At 44.4% G+C, this 21,374-nt stretch overlaps 1 protein-coding gene across 2 annotated transcripts in view; it reads left to right on the forward strand.

Annotated features, from left to right (window-relative positions):
• Positions 1-21,374, forward strand: part of LOC134925262 (uncharacterized) — a 212,545-nt gene that overhangs the window by 138,624 nt on the left and 52,547 nt on the right. For both annotated transcript variants that reach the window (XM_063920904.1, XM_063920905.1), the window contains exon 10: positions 14,511-14,571. In XM_063920904.1, the coding sequence (XP_063776974.1) occupies positions 14,511-14,571 (61 nt within the window). The remainder of the gene's footprint in view (positions 1-14,510; positions 14,572-21,374) is intronic.

Here is a 21,374-nt window from a genome sequence, read left to right on the forward strand (position 1 = left end):
TTCTGTACTGTGTCCAGAATCATCCCTAGGAACAGCAGACGTGTCGTCGGAATCAGCTGCGATTTTGGAATATTTAGAATCCATCCGTGCTGTCGTAGTACTATTTGAGATAGTACTACTCCGACCTCTAACTGTTCTCTGGACCGTGCCCTTATCAGGAGATCGTCCAAGTAAGGGATAATTAAGACGCCTTTTCTTCGAAGAAGAATCATCATTTCGGCCATTACCTTGGTAAAGACCCGGGGTGCCGTGGACAATCCAAACGGCAGCGTCTGAAACTGATAGTGACAGTTCTGTACCACAAACCTGAGGTACCCTTGGTGAGAAGGGCAAATTGGGACATGGAGGTAAGCATCCTTGATGTCCAGAGACACCATGTAGTCCCCTTCTTCCAGGTTCGCTATCACTGCTCTGAGTGACTCCATCTTGAACTTGAACCTTTTTATGTAAGTGTTCAAGGTTTTCAGATTTAAAATGGGTCTCACCGAGCCATCCGGCTTCGGTACCACAAACAGCGTGGAGTAATACCCCTTTCCCTGTTGTAGGAGGGGTACCTTGATTATCACTTGCTGGGAATACAGCTTGTGAATGGCTTCCAATACCGCCTCCCTGTCGGGGGTAGACGTTGGTAAAGCAGACTTCAGGAACCGGCGAGGGGGAGACGTCTCGAATTCCAATTTGTACCCCTGAGATACTACCTGCAGGATCCATGGGTCCACTTGCGAGTGAGCCCACTGCGCGCTGAAATTCTTGAGACGGGCCCCCACCGTGCCTGAGTCCGCTTGTAAGGCCCCAGCGTCATGCTGAGGACTTGGCAGAAGCGGGGGAGGGCTTCTGGTCGTGGGAAGAAGCTGTCTGTTGCAGTCTTTTTCCCCTTCCTCTGCCCCGGGGCAGATATGAGTGGCCTTTTGCCCGCTTGCCCTTATGGGGACGAAAGGACTGAGCCTGAAAAGACGGTATCTTTTTCTGCTGCGAGGTGACTTGGGGTAAAAAGGTGGATTTCCCAGCCGTTGCCGTGGCCACCAGGTCCGATAGACCGCCCCCAAATAACCCCTCCCCTTTATACGGCAATACTTCCATATGCCGTTTGGAATCCGCATCCCCTGACCACTGTCGCGTCCATAATCCTCTTCTGGCAGAAATGGACATCGCACTTACTCTTGATGCCAGAGTGCAAATGTCTCTCTGTGCATCTCGCATATATAGGAATGCATCCTTTAAATGCTCTATAGTCAATAATATATTGTCCCTGTCCAGGGTATCAATATTTTCAGTCAGGGAATCCGACCAAGCCACCCCAGCACTGCACATCCAGGCTGAGGCGATTGCTGGTCGCAGTATAACACCAGTATGTGTGTATATACTTTTAAGGATATTTTCCAGCCTCCTATCTGCTGGCTCCTTAAGGGCGGCCGTTTCTGGAGACGGTAACGCCACTTGTTTTGATAAGCGTGTGAGCGCCTTATCCACCCTAGGGGGTGTTTCCCAACGAGCCCTAACCTCTGGTGGGAAGGGATATAGTGCCAATAATTTTTTAGAAATTAGCAGTTTTTTGTCGGGGGTAACCCACGCTTCATCACACACTTCATTCAATTCATCTGATTCAGGAAAAACTACGGGTAATTTTTTCACACCCCACATAATACCCCTTTTTGTGGTACTTGCAGTATCAGAGATGTGCAAAACCTCCTTCATTGCCGTGATCATGTAACGTGTGGCCCTACTGGAAAATACGTTTGTTTCTTCACCGTCGACACTGGAGTCAGTGTCTGTGTCTGGGTCCGTGTCGACCCACTGAGGTAACGGGCGTTTAATAGCCCCTGACGGTGTTTGAGACGCCTGGACAGGCACTAACTGAGCTGCCGGCTGTCTCATGTCGTCAACAGTTTTCTGTAACGTGCCGACGCTGTCACGTAATTCCTTAATTACGGCCATCCATTCAGGTGTCGACTCCCTAGGGGGTGACATCACCATTATAGGCAATTGCTCCGCCTCCACATCATTTTCCTCCTCATACATGTCGACACACACGTACCGACACCCAGCACACACACAGGGAATGCTCTGATAGAGGACAGGACCCACTTAGCCCCTTGGGGAGACAGAGGGAGAGTTTGCCAGCACACACCAGAGCGCTATATATGTATAGGGACAACCTTACAATAAGTGTCTATCCCTTATAGCTGCTTATATCTGTTATTTTGCCAAATAAGTGCCCCCCTCTCTTTTTTACCCTGTTTCTGTAGTTGCAGGATGCAGGGGAGATTCTGGGAGCCTTCCTACCAGCGGAGCTGTGTGGGAAAAATGGCGCTGTGTGCTGAGGAGATAGGCCCCGCCCCCTTCACGGCGGGCTCTTCTCCCGCTTTTATCTGGAAAACTGGCAGGGGTTAAATACATCCATATAGCCCAGGAGCTATATGTGATGTTTTTTTTGCCAAATAAGGTAAATTCATTGCTTCCCAGGGCGCCCCCCCCCCGCGCCCTGCACCCTCAGTGACCGAAGTGTGAAGTGTGCTGAGAGCAATGGCGCACAGCTGCAGTGCTGTGCGCTACCTTATGAAGACAGGAAAGTCTTCTGCCGCCGATTTATGGACCTCTTCTTGCTTCAGCATCTGTAAGGGGGCAGGCGGCGCGGCTCCGGGACCCATCCATGGCTGGGCCTGTGATCGTCCCTCTGGAGCTAATGTCCAGTAGCCTAAGAAGCCCAATCCACTCTGCACGCAGGTGAGTTCGCTTCTTCTCCCCTTAGTCCCTCGATGCAGTGAGCCTGTTGCCAGCAGGTCTCACTGAAAATAAAAAACCTATTTAAACTTTTACTCTAAGCAGCTCAGGAGAGCCACCTAGATTGCACCCTTCTCGTACGGGCACAAAATCTTAACTGAGGCTTGGAGGAGGGTCATAGGGGGAGGAGCCAGTGCACACCAGCTAGTTCTAAAGCTTTTACTTTGTGCCCAGTCTCCTGCGGAGCCGCTATTCCCCATGGTCCTTTCGGAGTCCCCAGCATCCACTAGGACGTTAGAGAAAAATAAAAATCTATACACCTGGCTGTGAAAGGCTCCATAGTTGCATTTAGAAACATAAGTTTCACCATGAAGCTCAAAGAACATTCAAAGTAAATCTGAGAAAACTGTATTATAAAGCATCACTTATAAAGATTGATAAAAAGACAAATATCAAGAAATATCAAGAACATTTAAGTTTACCCAATTACCCACTGCAAGCTTCCAATGGGGTATATTTACTAACATTCGTAATTTCCGAAAATAGGTCAAAGTTCAATCACGAATGACATCGAGAGTGTAAAACTGCAACTTTTTGAATTTATTACGATGGATTTACTAAGCTGTCGTATTCGGGTTTTTCTTTTCTTCCGATGTCGATGTCATTCGTTTTTTTTTACCTAATTTTACGGCAGTGATTAGCAAAACACTGCCGTTTTTTTTAACAATCAATCTCGGCCGGATCTGTGTGATCCGTGCTGGGGTTCTTTTTTTTTTTTTTTTTTAATTAAACAATGTAAAATCCCAAAAAAAAATGCGTGGGGTCCCCCCTCCTAAGCATAACCAGCCTCGGGCTCTTTGAGCCGATCCTGGTTGCAGAAATATGGTAAAAAAAATGACAGGGGTTCCCCCATATTTAAGCAACCAGCATCGGGCTCTGCGCCTGGTCCTGGTCCCAAAAATACGGGGGACAAAAAGAGTAGGGGTCCCCCGTATTTTTAAAACCAGCACCGGGCTCCACTAGCTGGACAGATAATGCCACAGCCGGGGGTCACTTTTATACAGCGCCCTGCGGCCGTGGCATCAAAAATCCAACTAGTCACCCCTGGCCGGGGTACCCTGGGGGAGTGGGAACCCCTTCAATCAAGGGGTCCCCCCCCCCCAGCCACCCAAGGGCCAGGGGTGAAGCCCGAGGCTGTCCCCCCCCATCCAATGGGCTGCGGATGGGAGGGCTGATAGCCTTTGTTGTAAAATAAAAGATATTGTTTTTAGTAGCAGTACTACAAGTCCCAGCAAGCCTCCCCCGCATGCTGGTACTTGGAGAACCACAAGTACCAGCATGCGGCGGAAAAACGGGCCCGCTGGTACCTGTAGTACTACCACTAAAAAAATACCCAAAAAAACACAAGACACACACACCGTGAAAGTATAATTTTATTACATACATACACACATACATACATACATACTTACCTTATGTTCCCACGCAGGTCGGTCCTCTTCTCCAGTAGAATCCAAGGGGTACCTGTTGAAGAAATTCTACTCACCAGATCCAGTGGTCCAGGCTCCTCGGCAAATCCAGGGTTAATCCACGTACTTGAATAAAACAAAAAAACGGTTGCCCGACCACGAACTGAAAGGTGACCCATGTTTGCACATGGGTCACCTTCCCACGAATGCCAGAAACCCACTTTGCCTTCTGGCTAAGTGGGTTTCTTCAGCCAATCAGGGAGTGCCACGTTGTAGCACTCTCCTGATCAGCTGTGTGCTCCTGTCTTCACTGACAGGCAGCACGCGGCAGTGTTACAATGTAGCGCCTATGCGCTACATTGTAACCAATGATGGGAACTTTCTGCTCAGCGGTGACGTCACTTTAGGTCAACCGCAGGGCACAAAGTTCACATCATTGGTTACAATGTAGCGCATAGGCGCTACATTGTAACACTGCCGTGTGCCGCCTGTCAGTGAGGACAGGAGCACACAGCTGATCAGTAGAGTGCTACAACGTGGCACTCCCTGATTGGCTGAAGAAACCCACTTAGCCAGAAGGCAAAGTGGGTTTCTGGCATTCGTGGGAAGGTGACCCATGTGCAAACATGGGTCACCTTTCAGTTCGTGGTCGGGCAACCGTTTTTTTGTTTTATTCAAGTACGTGGATTAACCCTGGATTTGCCGAGGAGCCTGGACCACTGGATCTGGTGAGTAGAATTTCTTCAACAGGTACCCCTTGGATTCTACTGGAGAAGAGGACCGACCTGCGTGGGAACATAAGGTAAGTATGTATGTATGTATGTGTGTATGTATGTAATAAAATTATACTTTCACGGTGTGTGTGTCTTGTGTTTTTTTGGGTATTTTTTTAGTGGTAGTACTACAGGTACCAGCGGGCCCGTTTTTCCGCCGCATGCTGGTACTTGTGGTTCTCCAAGTACCAGCATGCGGGGGAGGCTTGCTGGGACTTGTAGTACTGCTACTAAAAACAATATCTTTTATTTTACAACAAAGGCTATCAGCCCTCCCATCCGCAGCCCATTGGATGGGGGGGGACAGCCTCGGGCTTCACCCCTGGCCCTTGGGTGGCTGGGGGGGGGGGACCCCTTGATTGAAGGGGTTCCCACTCCCCCAGGGTACCCCGGCCAGGGGTGACTAGTTGGATTTTTGATGCCACGGCCGCAGGGCGCTGTATAAAAGTGACCCCCGGCTGTGGCATTATCTGTCCAGCTAGTGGAGCCCGGTGCTGGTTTTAAAAATATGGGGGACCCCTACTCTTTTTGTCCCCCGTATTTTTGGGACCAGGACCAGGCGCAGAGCCCGATGCTGGTTGCTTAAATATGGGGGAACCCCTGTCATTTTTTTCACCATATTTCTGCAACCAGGATCGGCTCAAAGAGCCCGAGGCTGGTTATGCTTAGGAGGGGGGACCCCACGCAATTTTTTTTGAAAAAATAAGCACTTTCCCACCCCTTCCCACTGATATACATGCACGGATCTCATGGATCCGTGCATGCCTATCCAATCACGAATAAAAAAAAAAGGTCTGTTTTTTTTTAGCACTTTTTTACGAGTTGTAATTTTTCACGGCAGTGTTTGTTCTTTTTTGGCTTTGCACTTCTTAGTAAATGACCGAGATTCATACTTAAACAGCCGCGTTTTGACCGATGGTGTATTCATTCGTAATTTTTTACCTGAACTTGCAAAAAATTACGAATGCCCTCATCACTGCCGTGATTAGTGTTTAGTAAATGACCGAGATTAACCGAGATGACACTTTGAAGAAAAAACGGCATCTCGGTCAAAATCGGGAGCTTAGTAAATATACCCCAATGTGTTTATTGTTGATCCAGAAGGTAAAAACCCCATTTACCAATTTGTTTTCAATTGACTTAAAATAAAAAATACATTTAAATACTTTTTTGATTTTTAGGGGGTTATTTATCAAAGCTTGGAAGGAGATAAAATTGTGAGAGATAAAGTTCCAACTGATCAGCTCCTGCCATTTTTCAAACACTGCCTGTAAAATGTGATAAGTACTTTATTTCTCACAATTTTATCTCTCTTCAGACTTTAAGAAATACCTCTCCAAAACAGAAATCTTCTACTGTACCTCCTCAGATTAACATTTTAGCAAAATGCTGCCCAGCAATCAATAGTTTTTGGCCACCACAGGAAAGAAAAAAAATTCCACCACATTAAACCACACACTGTAATGCCCGTGATACATTATGCCCTACAGTAAGGCTACTAATTACTTTTAAATTACCTGCTCATTGCCAGGGGTTTCATTCTCTGGGTTCCATGCTCGTTGCTAGGGGTTTCTTGCTCCGGGTTCCATGCTCGTTGCCAGGGGTTTCATCCTCCGGGTTTCATGCTCATTGCCAGGGGTTTCATCCTCTTGGTTCCATGCTTGTTGCCAGGGGTTTCATGGTCTGGGTTCCATGCTTGTTGCCAGGGGTTTCATGCACTGGGTTCCATGCTCGTTGCAAGGGGTGTATAATGCTCGTTGCCAGGGGTGTATACTCATTAACACCAGCCAGGCCACCAGCACTGCTATCCTGCTCCCCCTCCTCCTCCTGCCCATAGTACTGCACTCGGGGGACAGAGTTTTGTGAAATTACATGGTTGCATCGTGACGTCAGGGCACAAACATGACATTTCACGAAACTCAGCCCCCTGAGCAGAGTGGTGTAGGAGGGAGGAGGGTGAGCAGGACAACAGCCAGCAGGTGTCACGGCGGGTGCCCCGTGCGATTGCAGGGTTCACCCGCCACTAATAACACACTGTGCATTGGCACCAGCTCTACACTAGGTGCATGAGATCTGCCTGAAAAAAAGACCCTGTTTAGCCTGCAACTTCGCCTACATGACACTCCCATCATGTCAACATGGCTAGATTAAGAGTTGTGGGGACCCTGGGCAACTAAATTGTCTGTGTCCCCTCCAATAAAATGGCTGCGGAGGAGCCTGTGAGGAGCTGTCCAGTGGCACTGATCTCAGAGGAACAGTGGTTAGGAGGAGGGCCGGTGGATTCATCAAAGCCACCGGGAGGAGCAACCAAGAGGCGGGTCAGAGCCGTAGGCAGTGCCGGCCTCGGGAGCCGTACTGTGCTGTATGTAGTCTGTGCATGCAGAGCCGCAGCAGCCCCCCTGTCTAGGACCCTCATTCTCACAAATTGCAGGGTCAGATTGAGCCTGTGTGGGAACGCCCTGTGTGTGGGGGCCCCCCACTCTGGTCCTGCATGACAAGGCCACTGAGCATGATCATAGCACAAAGCTACAGTATTGTACTTATATTCAGTAGCAGTTATTATTGCTTGCAGTGTAAGTAATGTTGTAATGCAAGATCAGGTAGTCTATGCAGAATGTATGAAGTAGTATTTGTGCTTAGACAGCTTTATAAACTTATTAAATGCTGTCACCAAGTAATAATGGAGTTTTATCAAGTCTAATCAAATTAAGGTAGAATTAAATAGTTCAAAGCTAATGAAATAGTGCTTGTTTTTGTCCAGTTAAAAGTCATTATGTACAGTGGAACCACCCCTAAAGCCTCAGATGGCTTGCCAAGAAATCTTGTATATAAAAATCAATTTCACTTTAGTGGCATATGTAATAGCAATAGCTTGCTGATAAATGTCAATAACACAATATAAAAGTGATGCCTGCTCTGTCCCATAAGCTGTTATCTCCTCTAGATATGCCAGTCATCTTCATCTTACTATTGATTGGGAAAGTTGTAAGGATGAATAGATGCTCTGTTAGAGGAGCACATACAGTATGCTACAATCTAATACTAATATTAGGTTGATGGCTCAAAGTCATACTATGTATTTATATTTCTGTGTATTTAGTGGTTATTCATTTGGTTGGGTATTAACAAATAGAGCCCTTTGGATGAAAGTTGTGGAGTGGTGGGCTTATACTGTAGCTCACCAATGTAAATGGCTTCAAGGTTGGTTATAAATAGCGCAGTCTTATCCTGAAACCGCTGCTGCATTTTGTAACATCCGTGACTTTGGAAGAGGTTATGTGCTACAAATGACTCAAATCCTTTTATTGTAATAAATGATTTTTATATTGTACTAGCTGGAGTACCTGGCGTTGCCCGGGATTCTAAGGGTGTGTACATACGGTGAGATCCTTGCTATGCCTGATTTTTACTTGCGATTTCCCTTGAACTCCCCGGAGCCCAGATAGCACAGATTTTCTTGAGATATGGACTATGTGTGCTTACGATTTTGGCTTATGTGAGATGTCATTGACATGTGAGATGAACTAGATAGTACACCGATCTAGCAAGGATTGACTTGCCTGCACAGTCTATCTTTTCTTGCAATGCCGACCTGGCGGGACCGCACATCGGGATCGCAAGGTGACTTTCACCTTGCGATCTGCACTAACTTTTCTTGCGATTTTGACTATATAGTCAAAATCGAAAGAAAATATCTCCCCGTGTGTACACACCCTAAGAATGTCTGTTTACAAAAATAAATGTAAATACTAAATACACAGTATATATAACATTGTAGATAGCTGAATACCTGTGCTTTGCTACGGGATGAGGATGGCAAATTAGAATGATAGTTTGTTAATTTATGTTGATTGGAGATCTAGTATATAGGCATATCTTGCTTCCCTGATGCACTTTGTGTAGTGGCCGGACCCCTTTTTGGTCCCCCAAGGGACCCTGCTCTTCCCACTATACAACTCTCAGTCTGTGGCTTCCTGCTGCCTCCATTCCCCTCCTCATATGTCAGTGTCCCTGTGAAATTATTGATTTTTTTCAGTTTCTTATATAGTGCAGCACATTATGTATCTCCTGATATACTCTGTGCTGCTGGGGGACCGTGCTACTTCCTCTATATAACTCTCAGTGTGTGGGTTCATGCTACCTCCATTCCCCTTCTCACATCATGTCACTGGCCCTGTCACATGCAGCCCTGTCATCACTGAGATATCATGCATGTCCTGATATAGTGTGTGCTGCTGACCCATCCCTAGGGGTGCTAGTGGTGTGTTAACCCCACAGTGTTTGTTCCCAGAGTGTAAGTAAGTTGTGTAGCAAGTTTGGTGTAAATTGCTCCAGGCATTACAGAGTTATGCGGTCTGCTGAATAACTGTGTGCTGCTGCCTCACCCCTAGGGGTGCTAGGAGTGTCTTACCCCCCAGTGTTTGTTCCCAGCCTGTAAGTCATATGTGTACCAAGTTTGTTGTAAATAGGTCCAGGCATTCAGGAGTTATGCTGTCTCCTGAAATACTCTGTGCTGCTGTCCCACCCCTAGGGGTGCAAGTGGTGTTTTACCCCCACAGTGTTTGTTCCCAGAGTGTAAGACATTTGTGTAGCAAGTTTGCTGTAAATTGGTCAAGGCATTCGGGAGTTATGCTTTCTCCTGAAATACTCTGTGCTCCTGTCCCACCGCTAGGGGTGCTAGTGGTGTCTAACCCCCACAGAGTTTGTTCCCCGATTGTAAGTCAGATGTGTACCAAGTTTGGTGTAACTTGCTCCAGCCCTTCCACAGTTATGCTGTCTGCTGACATACTCTGTGCTGCTGTCCCACCCCTAGGGGTGCTAGGGGTGTCTGACCCCCACAGTGTTTATTCCCAGAGTGTAAGTCATATCTTATGTCTACCAAGTTTGTTGTAAATTGCTGTAGGCATTCCAGAGTTATGCTGTCTGCTGAAATACTCAGTACTGCTGCCTGACACCTAGGGGTGCTAGAGGTGTCTTCCCCCATAGTGTTTGTTCCCAGATTGTAAGGTATATGTGTACCAATTTTTGAGTACATTGCTCCAGCAATTCCGGAGTTACAGTTGTGCTCATAAGTTTACATACCCTAGCAGAATTTGTGATTTTCTGGCCATTTGTCAGAGAATATGAATGATAACTCACAAACTTTTCTTTCACTCATGGTTAGTGGTTGGGTGAAGCCATTTATTGTCAAACAACTGTGTTTACTCTTTTTAAATCATAATGACAACAGAAACTACCCAAATGACCCTGATCAAAAGTTTACATACCCTGGAGATTTTGGCCTGATAACATGCACACAAGTTGACACAAACGGGTTTGAATGGCTACTAAAGGTAACCATCCTCACCTGTGATCTGTTTGCTTGTAATCAGTGTGTGTGTATAAAGGTCAGTGAGTTTCTGGACTCCTGAAAGACCCTTGCATCTTTCATCCAGTGCTGCACTGACGTGTCTGGATTCTGAGTCATGGGGAAAGCAAAAGAATTGTCAAAGGATCTGCGGGAAAAGGTAATTGAACTGTATAAAACAGGAAAGGGATATAAAAAGATATCCAAGCAATTGAGAATGCCAATCAGCAGTGTTCAAACTCTATTTAAGAAGTGGAAAATGAGGGATTCTGTGGAAACCAAATCACGGTCAGGTAGACCAACAAAAATTTCAGCCACAACTGCCAGGAAAATTGTTCGGGATGCAAAGAAAAATCCACAAATAACTTCAGCTGAAATACAGGACTCTCTGAAAAAAAGGGGTGTGGTTGTTTCAAGATGCACAATAAGGAGGCATTTGAAGAAAAATGGGTTGCATGGTCGAGTCGCCAGAAGAAAGCCATTACTACGCAAATGCCACAAAGCATCCCGCTTTACTCCAAACAGCACAGAGACAAGCCTCAAAACTTCTGGAACAAAGTCATTTGGAGTGATGAGACCAAAATTTAACTTTTTGGCCATAACCATAAACGTTACAGTTGAAGAGGAGTCAACAAGGCCTATGATGAAAAGTACACTATTCCTACTGTGAAACACCGAGGTGGCTTGCTGATGTTTTGGGGATGTATGAGCTACAAAGACACTGGAAACTTGGTCAAAATTGATGGCAAGATGAATGCAGCATGTTATCAGAAAATACTGGAGGAAAATTTGCACTCATCAGCCCGGCAGCTGCGCATGGGACGTACTTGGACGTTCCAACATGACAATGATCCAAAACACATGGCCAAGTCGAGCTGTCATTGGCTACAGCAGAATAAAATGAAGGTTCTGGAGTGGCCATCTCAGTCTCCTGACCTCAATATCATTGAGCCACTCTGGGGAGATCTCAAACGTGCAGTTCATGCAAGACAGCCCAAGAATTTACAGGAACTGGAGGCTTTTTGCCAAGAATAATAGGGCAGCTTTACCATCTGAGAAAATAGCCTCATCCACAACTACCACAAAAGACTTCAAGCTGTCACTGATGTTAAAGAGGGCAATGGGGGTAATTCCAAGTTGATCGCAGCAGGAACTTTGTTAGCAGTTGGGCAAAACCATGTGCACTGCAGGGGAGGCAGATATAACATTTGCAGAAAGAGTTAGATTTGGGTGGGTTATTTTGTTTCTGTGCAGGGTAAATACTGGCTGCTATAGTTTTACACTGCAATTTAGATTGCAGATTGAACATACCACACCCAAATCTAACTCTCTCTGCACATGTTATATCTGCCTCCCCTGCAGTACACATGGTTTTGCCCAACTGCTAACAAAGTTCCTGCTGCGATCAACTCGGAATGACCACCAATACACGGTATTAAGAACTGGGGTATGTAAAATTTTGATCAGGGTCATGTGGGTAGTTTCTGTTGTCATTATGATTTAAAAAGAGTAAACACAGTTGTTTGACAATAAATGGCTTCACCCAACCACTAACCATGAGTGAAAGAAAAGTTTGTGAGTTATCATTCATATTCTCTGACAAATGGCCAGAAAATCACAAATTCTGCTAGGGTATGTAAACTTATGAGCACAACTGTATGCTGTCTCCTGATATACTCTGTGCTGCTGTCTCCCCCCCTCGGGGTGCTAGAGATTTCTAATTTTTTTAGTTGCCTCCGCCGTGTTTTAATACGCTCGTGTGTCAAATTTCACGATCTTAGCTTGTAAACTGTGGATTTGTATAGAAAGACAGATAGAAGGACAAATTTTCACTTTTATGTAGTAGATGAGTGATCCACATCATCACTTCCTAGAATTCTTATTTACAATAGTAGGAAATCCTAATAATCACATATTCTGTTTGGGTATACCATTAGCACTGGTAGTTAATCCCATTTATTGGTCAGATGTAGACCTGCAGGGACATAGATATGCCAGACAGCAGGTGTGTCTGGTGAGGGTGCCTGAGGACTGGTTTAAAGAACATTAAATAAACAGAAAAACATGACACCTCATTGCCCCCAATGCTAACAGCCTATGATGGTACCTGCTAAATCAGGGGGACATACATTGTGGGATCCCCCCAAAAAGTTACTTCCAGCAGTAGGCTGTGAGCGCTGATGCTGGCAACACTTAGGTGGAGGGAGGGTTTGGTTTGGTATACCTTTTTGTTTAAACCCATGATAATAATAATTACTGTCATGAGACTGATCCCTACGACTTCACAGGTTATATTGTATTTTGTCACATTCTCTATATGTCATTGCATTCTTTTAGTTTTCCTTTATCTCTGCATTTATATTTTAGCTCTCTGTTTTTGTGCTGTTGCCAGTTTATAGCAGATTTGGTCTCCAATGTTCTTCCAGACTTACAAGAGTGCATGTTTCTTCATATTTCCTCAACAAATAGAATTAGAATTCCTCATTTCCTCAACATTTTGACATTTATACACAACTGTCTGCATATGTCTTCCTCAAACCTTGGCAACCATGTGTTACAGATACACATAGATACAGAATATATAAATCCTGGTTTATATTTCATGCTTGCATATACTATATTTTACTATGTTTTGCTATTTTATAATATATATATATATATATATATATATATACACACACAGTATATTGCTTTAATTTCAGTTGTGTTGCTGACAAGAATTCATTTTTGCAAGCCTTATATTACTAATATTGTGACCTGGGCTAAACGAATCGGTTAAAAAAAACAACCCTACAGTACTCAACAATTCATTAATTTAGCCAAGTAATTGCAATAATAATTTAAGTGGTAATGTCATGAGTGGGAGCAGTTTTATATCAGCTGAAGGGGACACATTGGTTCATTTGCTAATATTAATGCATTGAATACAATTAATACAAAAGGAAACCTAAACAAGACCAAATTAAGTGTTCTGTTCATTGCAGGTTTTTGCTTATAGGGTTTCCTATATTTAAACATTTTGGTAAATAAATTTTGACCGGTTCATAACAATATTAAAGGACAAAAACAAGTTAATACAATTTTACTGGGGAAAACAAGATCATTCTGGCATAGTATATTATTTTATTAATGTTATCTAGATTTATTTCCTGTAATGTTTATGTCTGTTTCTTGGAAACTATTTATATTATATATCTTCATTGTTGAATTGGGCATTCAGTTTATGTGTCTTTTTATTTTTTAATTTTTACTAAGATACAGTAATATGTTGTTCAATTTGCTGTATATAATAAGTCACAATGACAAGCATTGACATCACTAAAACAGTAAATCTGATTGATTCCTTGAATCATTTTCCTTGCCTAATATTTATAATTGCAGCCCACAATATATACTTTTGTATTCCATTAGTCTGTCATTAAAACTATCATTATTAAAATACCTAGAAATTACTATTGCACTGATGATTTTTTTTAACTGCTAGTGATTTATCCTGACTAGTAATTAGTGAATTAGGTTACAACTTACATGTATCCTCAGTTTCTTAATACTACATATTATACATATACGACAGGTTATGGGTATTTTAGTCTATATTTAGGTACATTTATTAAAATGTTCTTAGTTTAAAAATTTGAACTTAACCCTTTGGCAGCTGAGAATTTTCTCACAACTGTGCTGAGCCTGTTTTCTCACTTTTTGCGCTAGTCACATTCCAACATCAATATCAATGCCGTGGGCTGGTTTGCTCATTTTTTGGTATGGACTACACACTAGGCATTCATTTAGGAGGGTCTCACTGGTTTCTTCATTTTTTTTATTTTTTGTTTTATTTAGGGTAAATTGAATTTTTATACATGAATGACTCGCAATGTGAGTTTTATAGCGTGTCAATGGGAGTTGTGTATCAATGGGAAATTTACGACATCTGGTGGTCAAAAATGTCTCTAAATGTAAAAAATTGTATTTGAAAACAATGCCATGTGTTTCCATGAAAAGGGTATCATTGCATTACATGAATGACAAAGTGACATTGTAAATGTAATGCTTGATACACCTGTATATTATTAATTAACACCTTTGTTTGAAGACAATGATTTCAATTGATTCTCTTCATTTTGCTGTCTCAGGTGACTTACTCGGGAAACATCCCTGCCTGTTGCCATAATATATCCAACATCTCACATTTTCTTCCTACAGAGCTGGGACCACAGTTGTCGTGGATAGCACCAAATCTCCATTCTTAGTTTTTGTGAAATCTGTAAGTATATAATACTAGCTGAAGTACCTGGCATTGCCCAGGTTTAAACATTCAAATTACAGTATTAAGGTATCAATGAGTTGCATAGGCAAATGCAGGGGAGGTTTCCAGTTGCCCCAAAACCTTCCTTCTCTTGACCAGTAGCTCAAATTATGACCAAAATCCGATTATTTTAGCTGCTTCCACAACATGCAGTTTGAGGGACAGAATGGAGCTGTTGCACATGCAGGAACTTCTTCTAGCAAGTTTGCTCTGTGTGTGAATCTGAGTGCTCAGTCAGTGCACTGGAGCAAAGAGTAGCTGCCAGGAAGAAGAGACAGGATCCTTACCATGAGGTGGGAGACCGAGGGGGTAATTCAGAGTTGATCGCTGCAGCAAATTTGTTAGCAGTTGGGTAAAACCATGGGGGTTATTCCGACCTGATCGCACGCTGCAATTCTTCGCAGCCGTGAAATTGGGTCGGAACTGCGAATGCACGGCGGCCGCATTGCGCACGTGCATCGTTGCCCAGCGATGACCGTCGCTGGGCAATGACAGGGACAGCGACAAAAGCAATCGCAGCGGTGATCGCAAGAAGATTGACAGGAGGAAAAGGCGTTCTGGTGCAAATTCTCACCGTTTTCTGGGAGTGGTGAGTCCAACGCACGTGTGTCCAGGCGTTTGCAGGGCGGGTGTCTGACGTCAACTCCGGGACCAGTCACGCTGAAGACATCGCAGCCAGTGAGTACGTCAGGACCTACTTAGAAACTGCAAAAAATATTTTTGCATAGCAGGGCTGCACAAGCATTCGCAGCCTTGCTATGCAAAAAATCTCTGCCCCATAGGTGGCGACTAGTCGATCGCACGGGCTGCAAAATGTAGCTTTGTGCGATCAACTCGGAATGAGGGCCCATGTGCACTGCAGGTGTGGCAGATGTAACATGTGCAGAGAGAGTTAGATTTGGGTGGGTTATTTTGTTTCTGTGCAGGGTAAATACTGGCTGCTTTATTTTTACACTGCAATTTAGATTTCAGTTTGAACACACCCCACCCAAATCTAACTCTCTCTGCACATGTTATATCTGCCCCCCCTGCAGTGCACATGGTTTTGCCCAACTAACAAATTTGCTGCTGCGATCAGGTCTGAATTACCCCCTGAGTGCCTAGAAAGTGCACTTCTGTCTCCTACTGGTTCTATTATGTTTGTGTATTTATTTTATTTATTTATTTATTTATTTATTTATTTATTTATTATGGGATATTTAACCTTTTGCTGACCACTTATGTTATTTATATTGGTTTAATATGTTTGATACAGCATTTACTATACATAATCTATAGTGTTAATTATTAAAACAGTACTCCATACACTATCCAGTATATAAAAAGACCAATGGGTACATGTATGTCCAGGGTCAGTACTAGGTTCTTCTACTGCTCCTCCAGACTCCCGCACAATGTTCCACAGAGCAGGAGATTGTGGTTTGCATTTGGAAACCCTCCTCTACAAATCCTGCGTTTCCCCCTGAGTTGGATGGAACTGTCTACATTTTAAAAATAATTAGCAGCTTAGCAGCTCTTCCAACATACCCATGAGGTGGCTGCCGAATGTCTTTTTTCTGTGGTGGCGCCAGTAGCCCTAATCCTACATTGCGAGATGGGTTAAACGTTTTCCTTCTGTTATCAATGTTGCTATTCCAAGGATTTTGGGTACACAATAGTTTTTGTTTTCCCACCTCCATTTCTGTCAGTTATTTTAATTAATTGATTTATGGTTATTTCAGTCAGTTATTTCAGGTCATTGAATTATAATTATTTCTGTCAGTTATTACAGTTCATTAAATCTTTCAGCCAAATTCATCCAGTGGAAGGCCCAGAACAGGCTCCCTGTGTCAAAGTTCTGTCTGGCATACACCAATGGGAGGTCCGAGTAGGACCTCAACTCTTTAATATGTCTTGTTGGACCCAATGTTATCACTCTATAAAGTTTTCATCCAAATCCATCTTATGTAAGGCCCAGAACAGGCTCACTGGGTCAAAGTTCTGCCTGATGAATACTAACAGGAGGTCCAACCAGGATCCCAACCCCCTAGTATGTCTTCTGGGATCCAATATTACCACTTTGTGAAGTTTTCCTCCAAATCCATCCAGTGAAAGCCCCAGAACAGGCTCCCTGGGTCAAAGTTCTGCCTAGTGTACACCAATGGAAGGTCTGAATGGGAGCGCAACCCCCTAGTATGTCTTCTGGGATACAATGTTACCCTTTGTGAAGTTTTCGTCCAAATCCATCCATTGGTTAGCTCAGAACAGGTTTCCTGGGTCAAAGTTCTGCCCAGCATATACCAACGGGAGGATTGACCAGGAATCTAACCCCCCCTAAAACCTGACCAGGGTCAAACTTGACTACCTAGCATTGGTTTCATCCCAATTGGTGCAGGTGTGTCCAAATGCATAGCAGAACAGACAAACAAACAAACAGACCAATGAATAAAAGATTTATTGTTAACAGTTAATATAGTGCCAGCATATACATTGTGGTTTACAATTCAGAACAGAAAATTAATGTAACAAGACTGGGTAATAACAGACAGAAAAAGAGGTAAGAGGGCCATGCTTACAAGCTTACAATACATTACAGTCAGTTTACATGCCCATAATACTCCCAAGATACTCCCACAAGATGGAAAAGTTCTTTGTGATCGCATGGGCGATGCCCCGTTACCACCCAGAAATCCCCATTTCTGTGTGCGTATGCCTGGTCCAGTGCACAATTGGCCATTTCTTTTTTTGGCGCATGTGCATTATGCTGAAATTGACAAGATCTGTCTGCATTAGAACTTGCGTCTGACTGAGAATAAGGCCTGAAGTGTGCATTGCATGTGAGAGTTGGTTGCTCGATGACTGAGGGGCAGTTAGTTTCCCTGATACACACATTTCTCATCATATGCGCCTTGGGTATCGGTGTGATTTGCCGATGGACATCCATCAAAATCCCGACAGCCCCACCGAAACCCCCCTCACCTTTGCCCTACCCTAAACCTAACCCTCCCGGTTGGTGCCTAACCCTAACCCTCCCCACATGGCGCCTAACCCTAACCCTCCCTCCCCGGTGCCTAACCCTCACCTTTTCCCTACCCTAAACCTAACCCTCCTTTGCAGGTGCCTAACCCTAACCCTCCCGGGTGGTGCCTAACCCTTCCCGCATGGTGCCTAAACCTAACCCTCCCTTCCCCGCTGCCTAAACCTAACCCTCCCCACATGGTCCCTAACCCTCCCTCCCCGGTGCCTAACCCTAACCTTTCCGGCGCTGCAGCCTAACCCTAACTCCCCTCCTGCAGCCTATACCAAACTCCCCCCCCCCCCCCCGGGGGCAGGAAGGCAGTGCGTCCCGCTGTGAAGACGATCGGGATGTCGGCTGTCAGTATTTTGATGCCGGCATCCCGTTCGGTGTCGGTATAGTGATGCCAGGTTTCTGTCCTTCGTTGGGATCTCGGCGTCGGTATATTGTCCGCCGGGATGCTAACTGCTTCCTGCATCTTGAGTTACTTGTCCTACTCCTCCTCTTCATCAATGCCTAGATGTGGATAGTAGGAGACAATGTTGTAGGGGGGATCATAGCAACAAATTATTACTTTGGAAATTGAGATTACGAAGAAAAGAGGGGGAGAATCCCTTTTAAAAAAAATTTTAATTACTGCAAGTAGACCCCATGTGTTGTACCCCAGTAAAAAGCTGCACAGTGATATTTTCTTTCCCTAGTCTTACTGCACTATACTACGATAAAATGCTAACTAATTTGTTGCTGTGGATTACAAGAGTAGTAATATTTGTACAATGTTATATTACGTTTGCAATTTGTTTATGTAAATTGATTGTACATACTGAAATATTTCAACATACTATATGCATTATGCAAGAGGAAACTGCTGACATGACTCGGAGATGACTTGCTGAATAGAATTCTACCATTCTCAGTCATTAAATCCTGTGCTTATTATTTAATTACATGTATTACACATCTATGCTGACATTTATTACATAGTAAATGAATGCAAATATTGAGAGGAAACTATGACTAATTTAAGTCTACATATTTTGCAGGAAATATCTATGGGGACAGGGCCGTCTTTTCATATGGGTTCTGTGGGAAGTTGCCCAAGGGCTCCAGGAGTATAAGGGCCCTAGGCAGATAGCTGAGGGTCCCCTTTTTTCAGGGGTAGCAGATTTTTGGAAATCAGCCCTGGGGAATATCAGACATTAAAGCAGTGTATTTTAACTGTGCAAGTGTGCGTTCTCATGTGTAGCAGAGCTGCACAAACTAATTTTGTGCAGTCTCTGCGCAGCCCAGGATTTACTCTGCCGCCTTGATCACTTCAGCTTGTCCGGGACCGGAACTGACGTTAGGATACCTCCCTGCAAATGCTTGGACACGCCTGTGTTTTTCCAAACACTCCCGGAAAACGGTCAGTTGCCACTCACAAATGACCTCTTCCTGTCAATCTCCTAGCGTTCGCCAGCGTGTTTGTAATTTTTGCACCATCCCGTCGCTGCCCGCTGATCCCCATTGCTGCGGTCCATCGCGCCTGTGCATTGCAGTGCATACGCAGTTCAGACCTGATCGCCCACTTTGCGACAACGCACAGCAGCGATCAGGTCTGAAGCGGGCCCCATGTTTGCTGGCCGTGCGGGATGCCCTTGCAAACTCAAACATGGTTATGCCTTGTGATTGCCCCTTTTTAAAAAAGTCAGCGTTCGGCCGGCATCACACACGGCCGCCGAACTCGGGTGGCATTACAGCCTGCCCTTGGTATGCAGTTTTATATTTTCGTTGGTGGATTGCTCTGGCTCCTGAACTCTGATCTCCAAGTCCCCAGTACCTCCTGAAAGGTGGGACTCTCTAGTGTTTTATCCTATTAAAAGAAATCTATTTCCAGGAACTGGAGATATCTTTAGTCAAGCAAACTGCCCTCCCACCGGAAAATTATGAAAATTAAGACCACTCCACTATCCACCCCTCCCCTACATATTAAACACCACCTACCACCCTGGAAGTCATGTACCAGGGCCCCTTCATTCAGCCCAATGCCCCCTTCTATAGTTTAGCCCCATCTGTGCAGTAAAGGAGTAATTAGCAGTAATTACTGCTCCAGGTCCTATATGCTGAGTGGAAGATAGAACACCCCCTACCGCCCGCTGGACATCAAAGCTGCCATTGATAGCACCCCCCCCACCCCTACTGCTGGAGGACAGGTAGGGGGCCTAGTGCATTGCTGTGCCCAGGGGCCTACACTGCTATTAAGATGGCCCTGTGTGGGTGGAATTCAATTCTCTTTGCTGAGATGTAGCCCCCAGCATCAGTGCACCAAGCTATTCAGTTGCTCAAGCCGAATACCCGTGACTAGCCGATTTCTGCTCCCACCCGCCTGAGAATGTGAACTGAAATCTGTGGCTTGAGGCATTTGAACCTGTCTTACCTTTTCCAGTGTCGACTTGTCATATGTCGACCAGTAGTCCATGTCGACCTTGGGTCTGTCGACCATCTGGGGTTGACCTAATGACTTGTGATCTAATGTATGTAGACCTATAGTCCGGATCCAATCCTAATCGGCTCATACTAAACCCACCTGACTCTACTTAAGTCTGACAGCTCCCTCCTGTCCTATATAAATCTGATTAGCTCAGGTGTACTGTTTGACCTGTATGAATGCAGTCGCACCCTGAAATCTGCCAGCTGAATGTGAGCACATGGGGAAAGTCCCTTAATTTGCCTCATTAGCAAAGCTTGTGTTTCTTAACAATAGCTTTTTCATTTCCATATTTCCTCCTTTCTGTACATTTTATATTCATCGTTTTAGTACACCAATCAGTTTACACTGTTTTTCCTTTATTTGACTCACACACAAAATGCTGAAATGCATTATCATTACCTGTTTTTGTTGAAGTGAATGAAAAGGAACAACGACTTTAGCCAAGGTCTGCCCCAAGGCCAATACATATAACATCAATTTGGAGAACAAGCTGAAAATTAAAACTGTGGGACCTAAGAACAGGAACCTCACAAATTTCTTCTTTAAACTCTCCAAACACATCCTGAAACTCAGGAGTCCGCTGAATACTATTATGGGCTCAGGATGTTTAAATAGTATGTTAGTTTTCTATGCAGTGAGTTCTAATCATCATACAAATCCACATACCTTTTCTTGAGGTGCAGTATAGCAAATTGTTTCATAACCGGGATCTTATTAACCAATAGCTTCTAACAACCATTTTCTATAATACTGCCTAGATATTTGGTTCCAACCATCCCTAAGACAACATTTTCACGTTGACAGTAAGGCCTGTGCTGAGCTTATTTAGATGAGCCTTCCAATGGACACTCGCCTCAACTATGTCATCTAGATAAGTAGTACAGTATGTGCATTGCATTTTCATCTTTCAATATCCTTTATGAGGTACAGTATGGGGTGGAAGTAAATCAGGTGGCTTATTCACAGTGAGGCTACACCACTTCTACCCTCAAATCTCCTGAACTTCTAGTTCCTAAATACTCTTTGGTGAATGTCTTGCAGTGTAATGATACCAGGTTGGTTCTTCCTGGAGTATCAGAGAACACATATATAAACAAGAAAGTAGGTTGCTGCAGGAACAATATGAAATCTACGGTGGAGGACATTTAACAGGGGTGGGCAAAATACAGCCCGTGAACCGATCCTGCCCGGCCCACTGCGTCCCACCATTGCGCAATGACAAGCGGCCTGACCGGCTGAGTCATTGCGCTGTAGTACCTGCAAGCCGTCGGAGCCGCTTAGAAGATCCTAGTAGCA

Source organism: Pseudophryne corroboree, chromosome 1, assembly GCF_028390025.1.
Source record: "Pseudophryne corroboree isolate aPseCor3 chromosome 1, aPseCor3.hap2, whole genome shotgun sequence".
NCBI lineage: Eukaryota > Metazoa > Chordata > Amphibia > Anura > Myobatrachidae > Pseudophryne > Pseudophryne corroboree.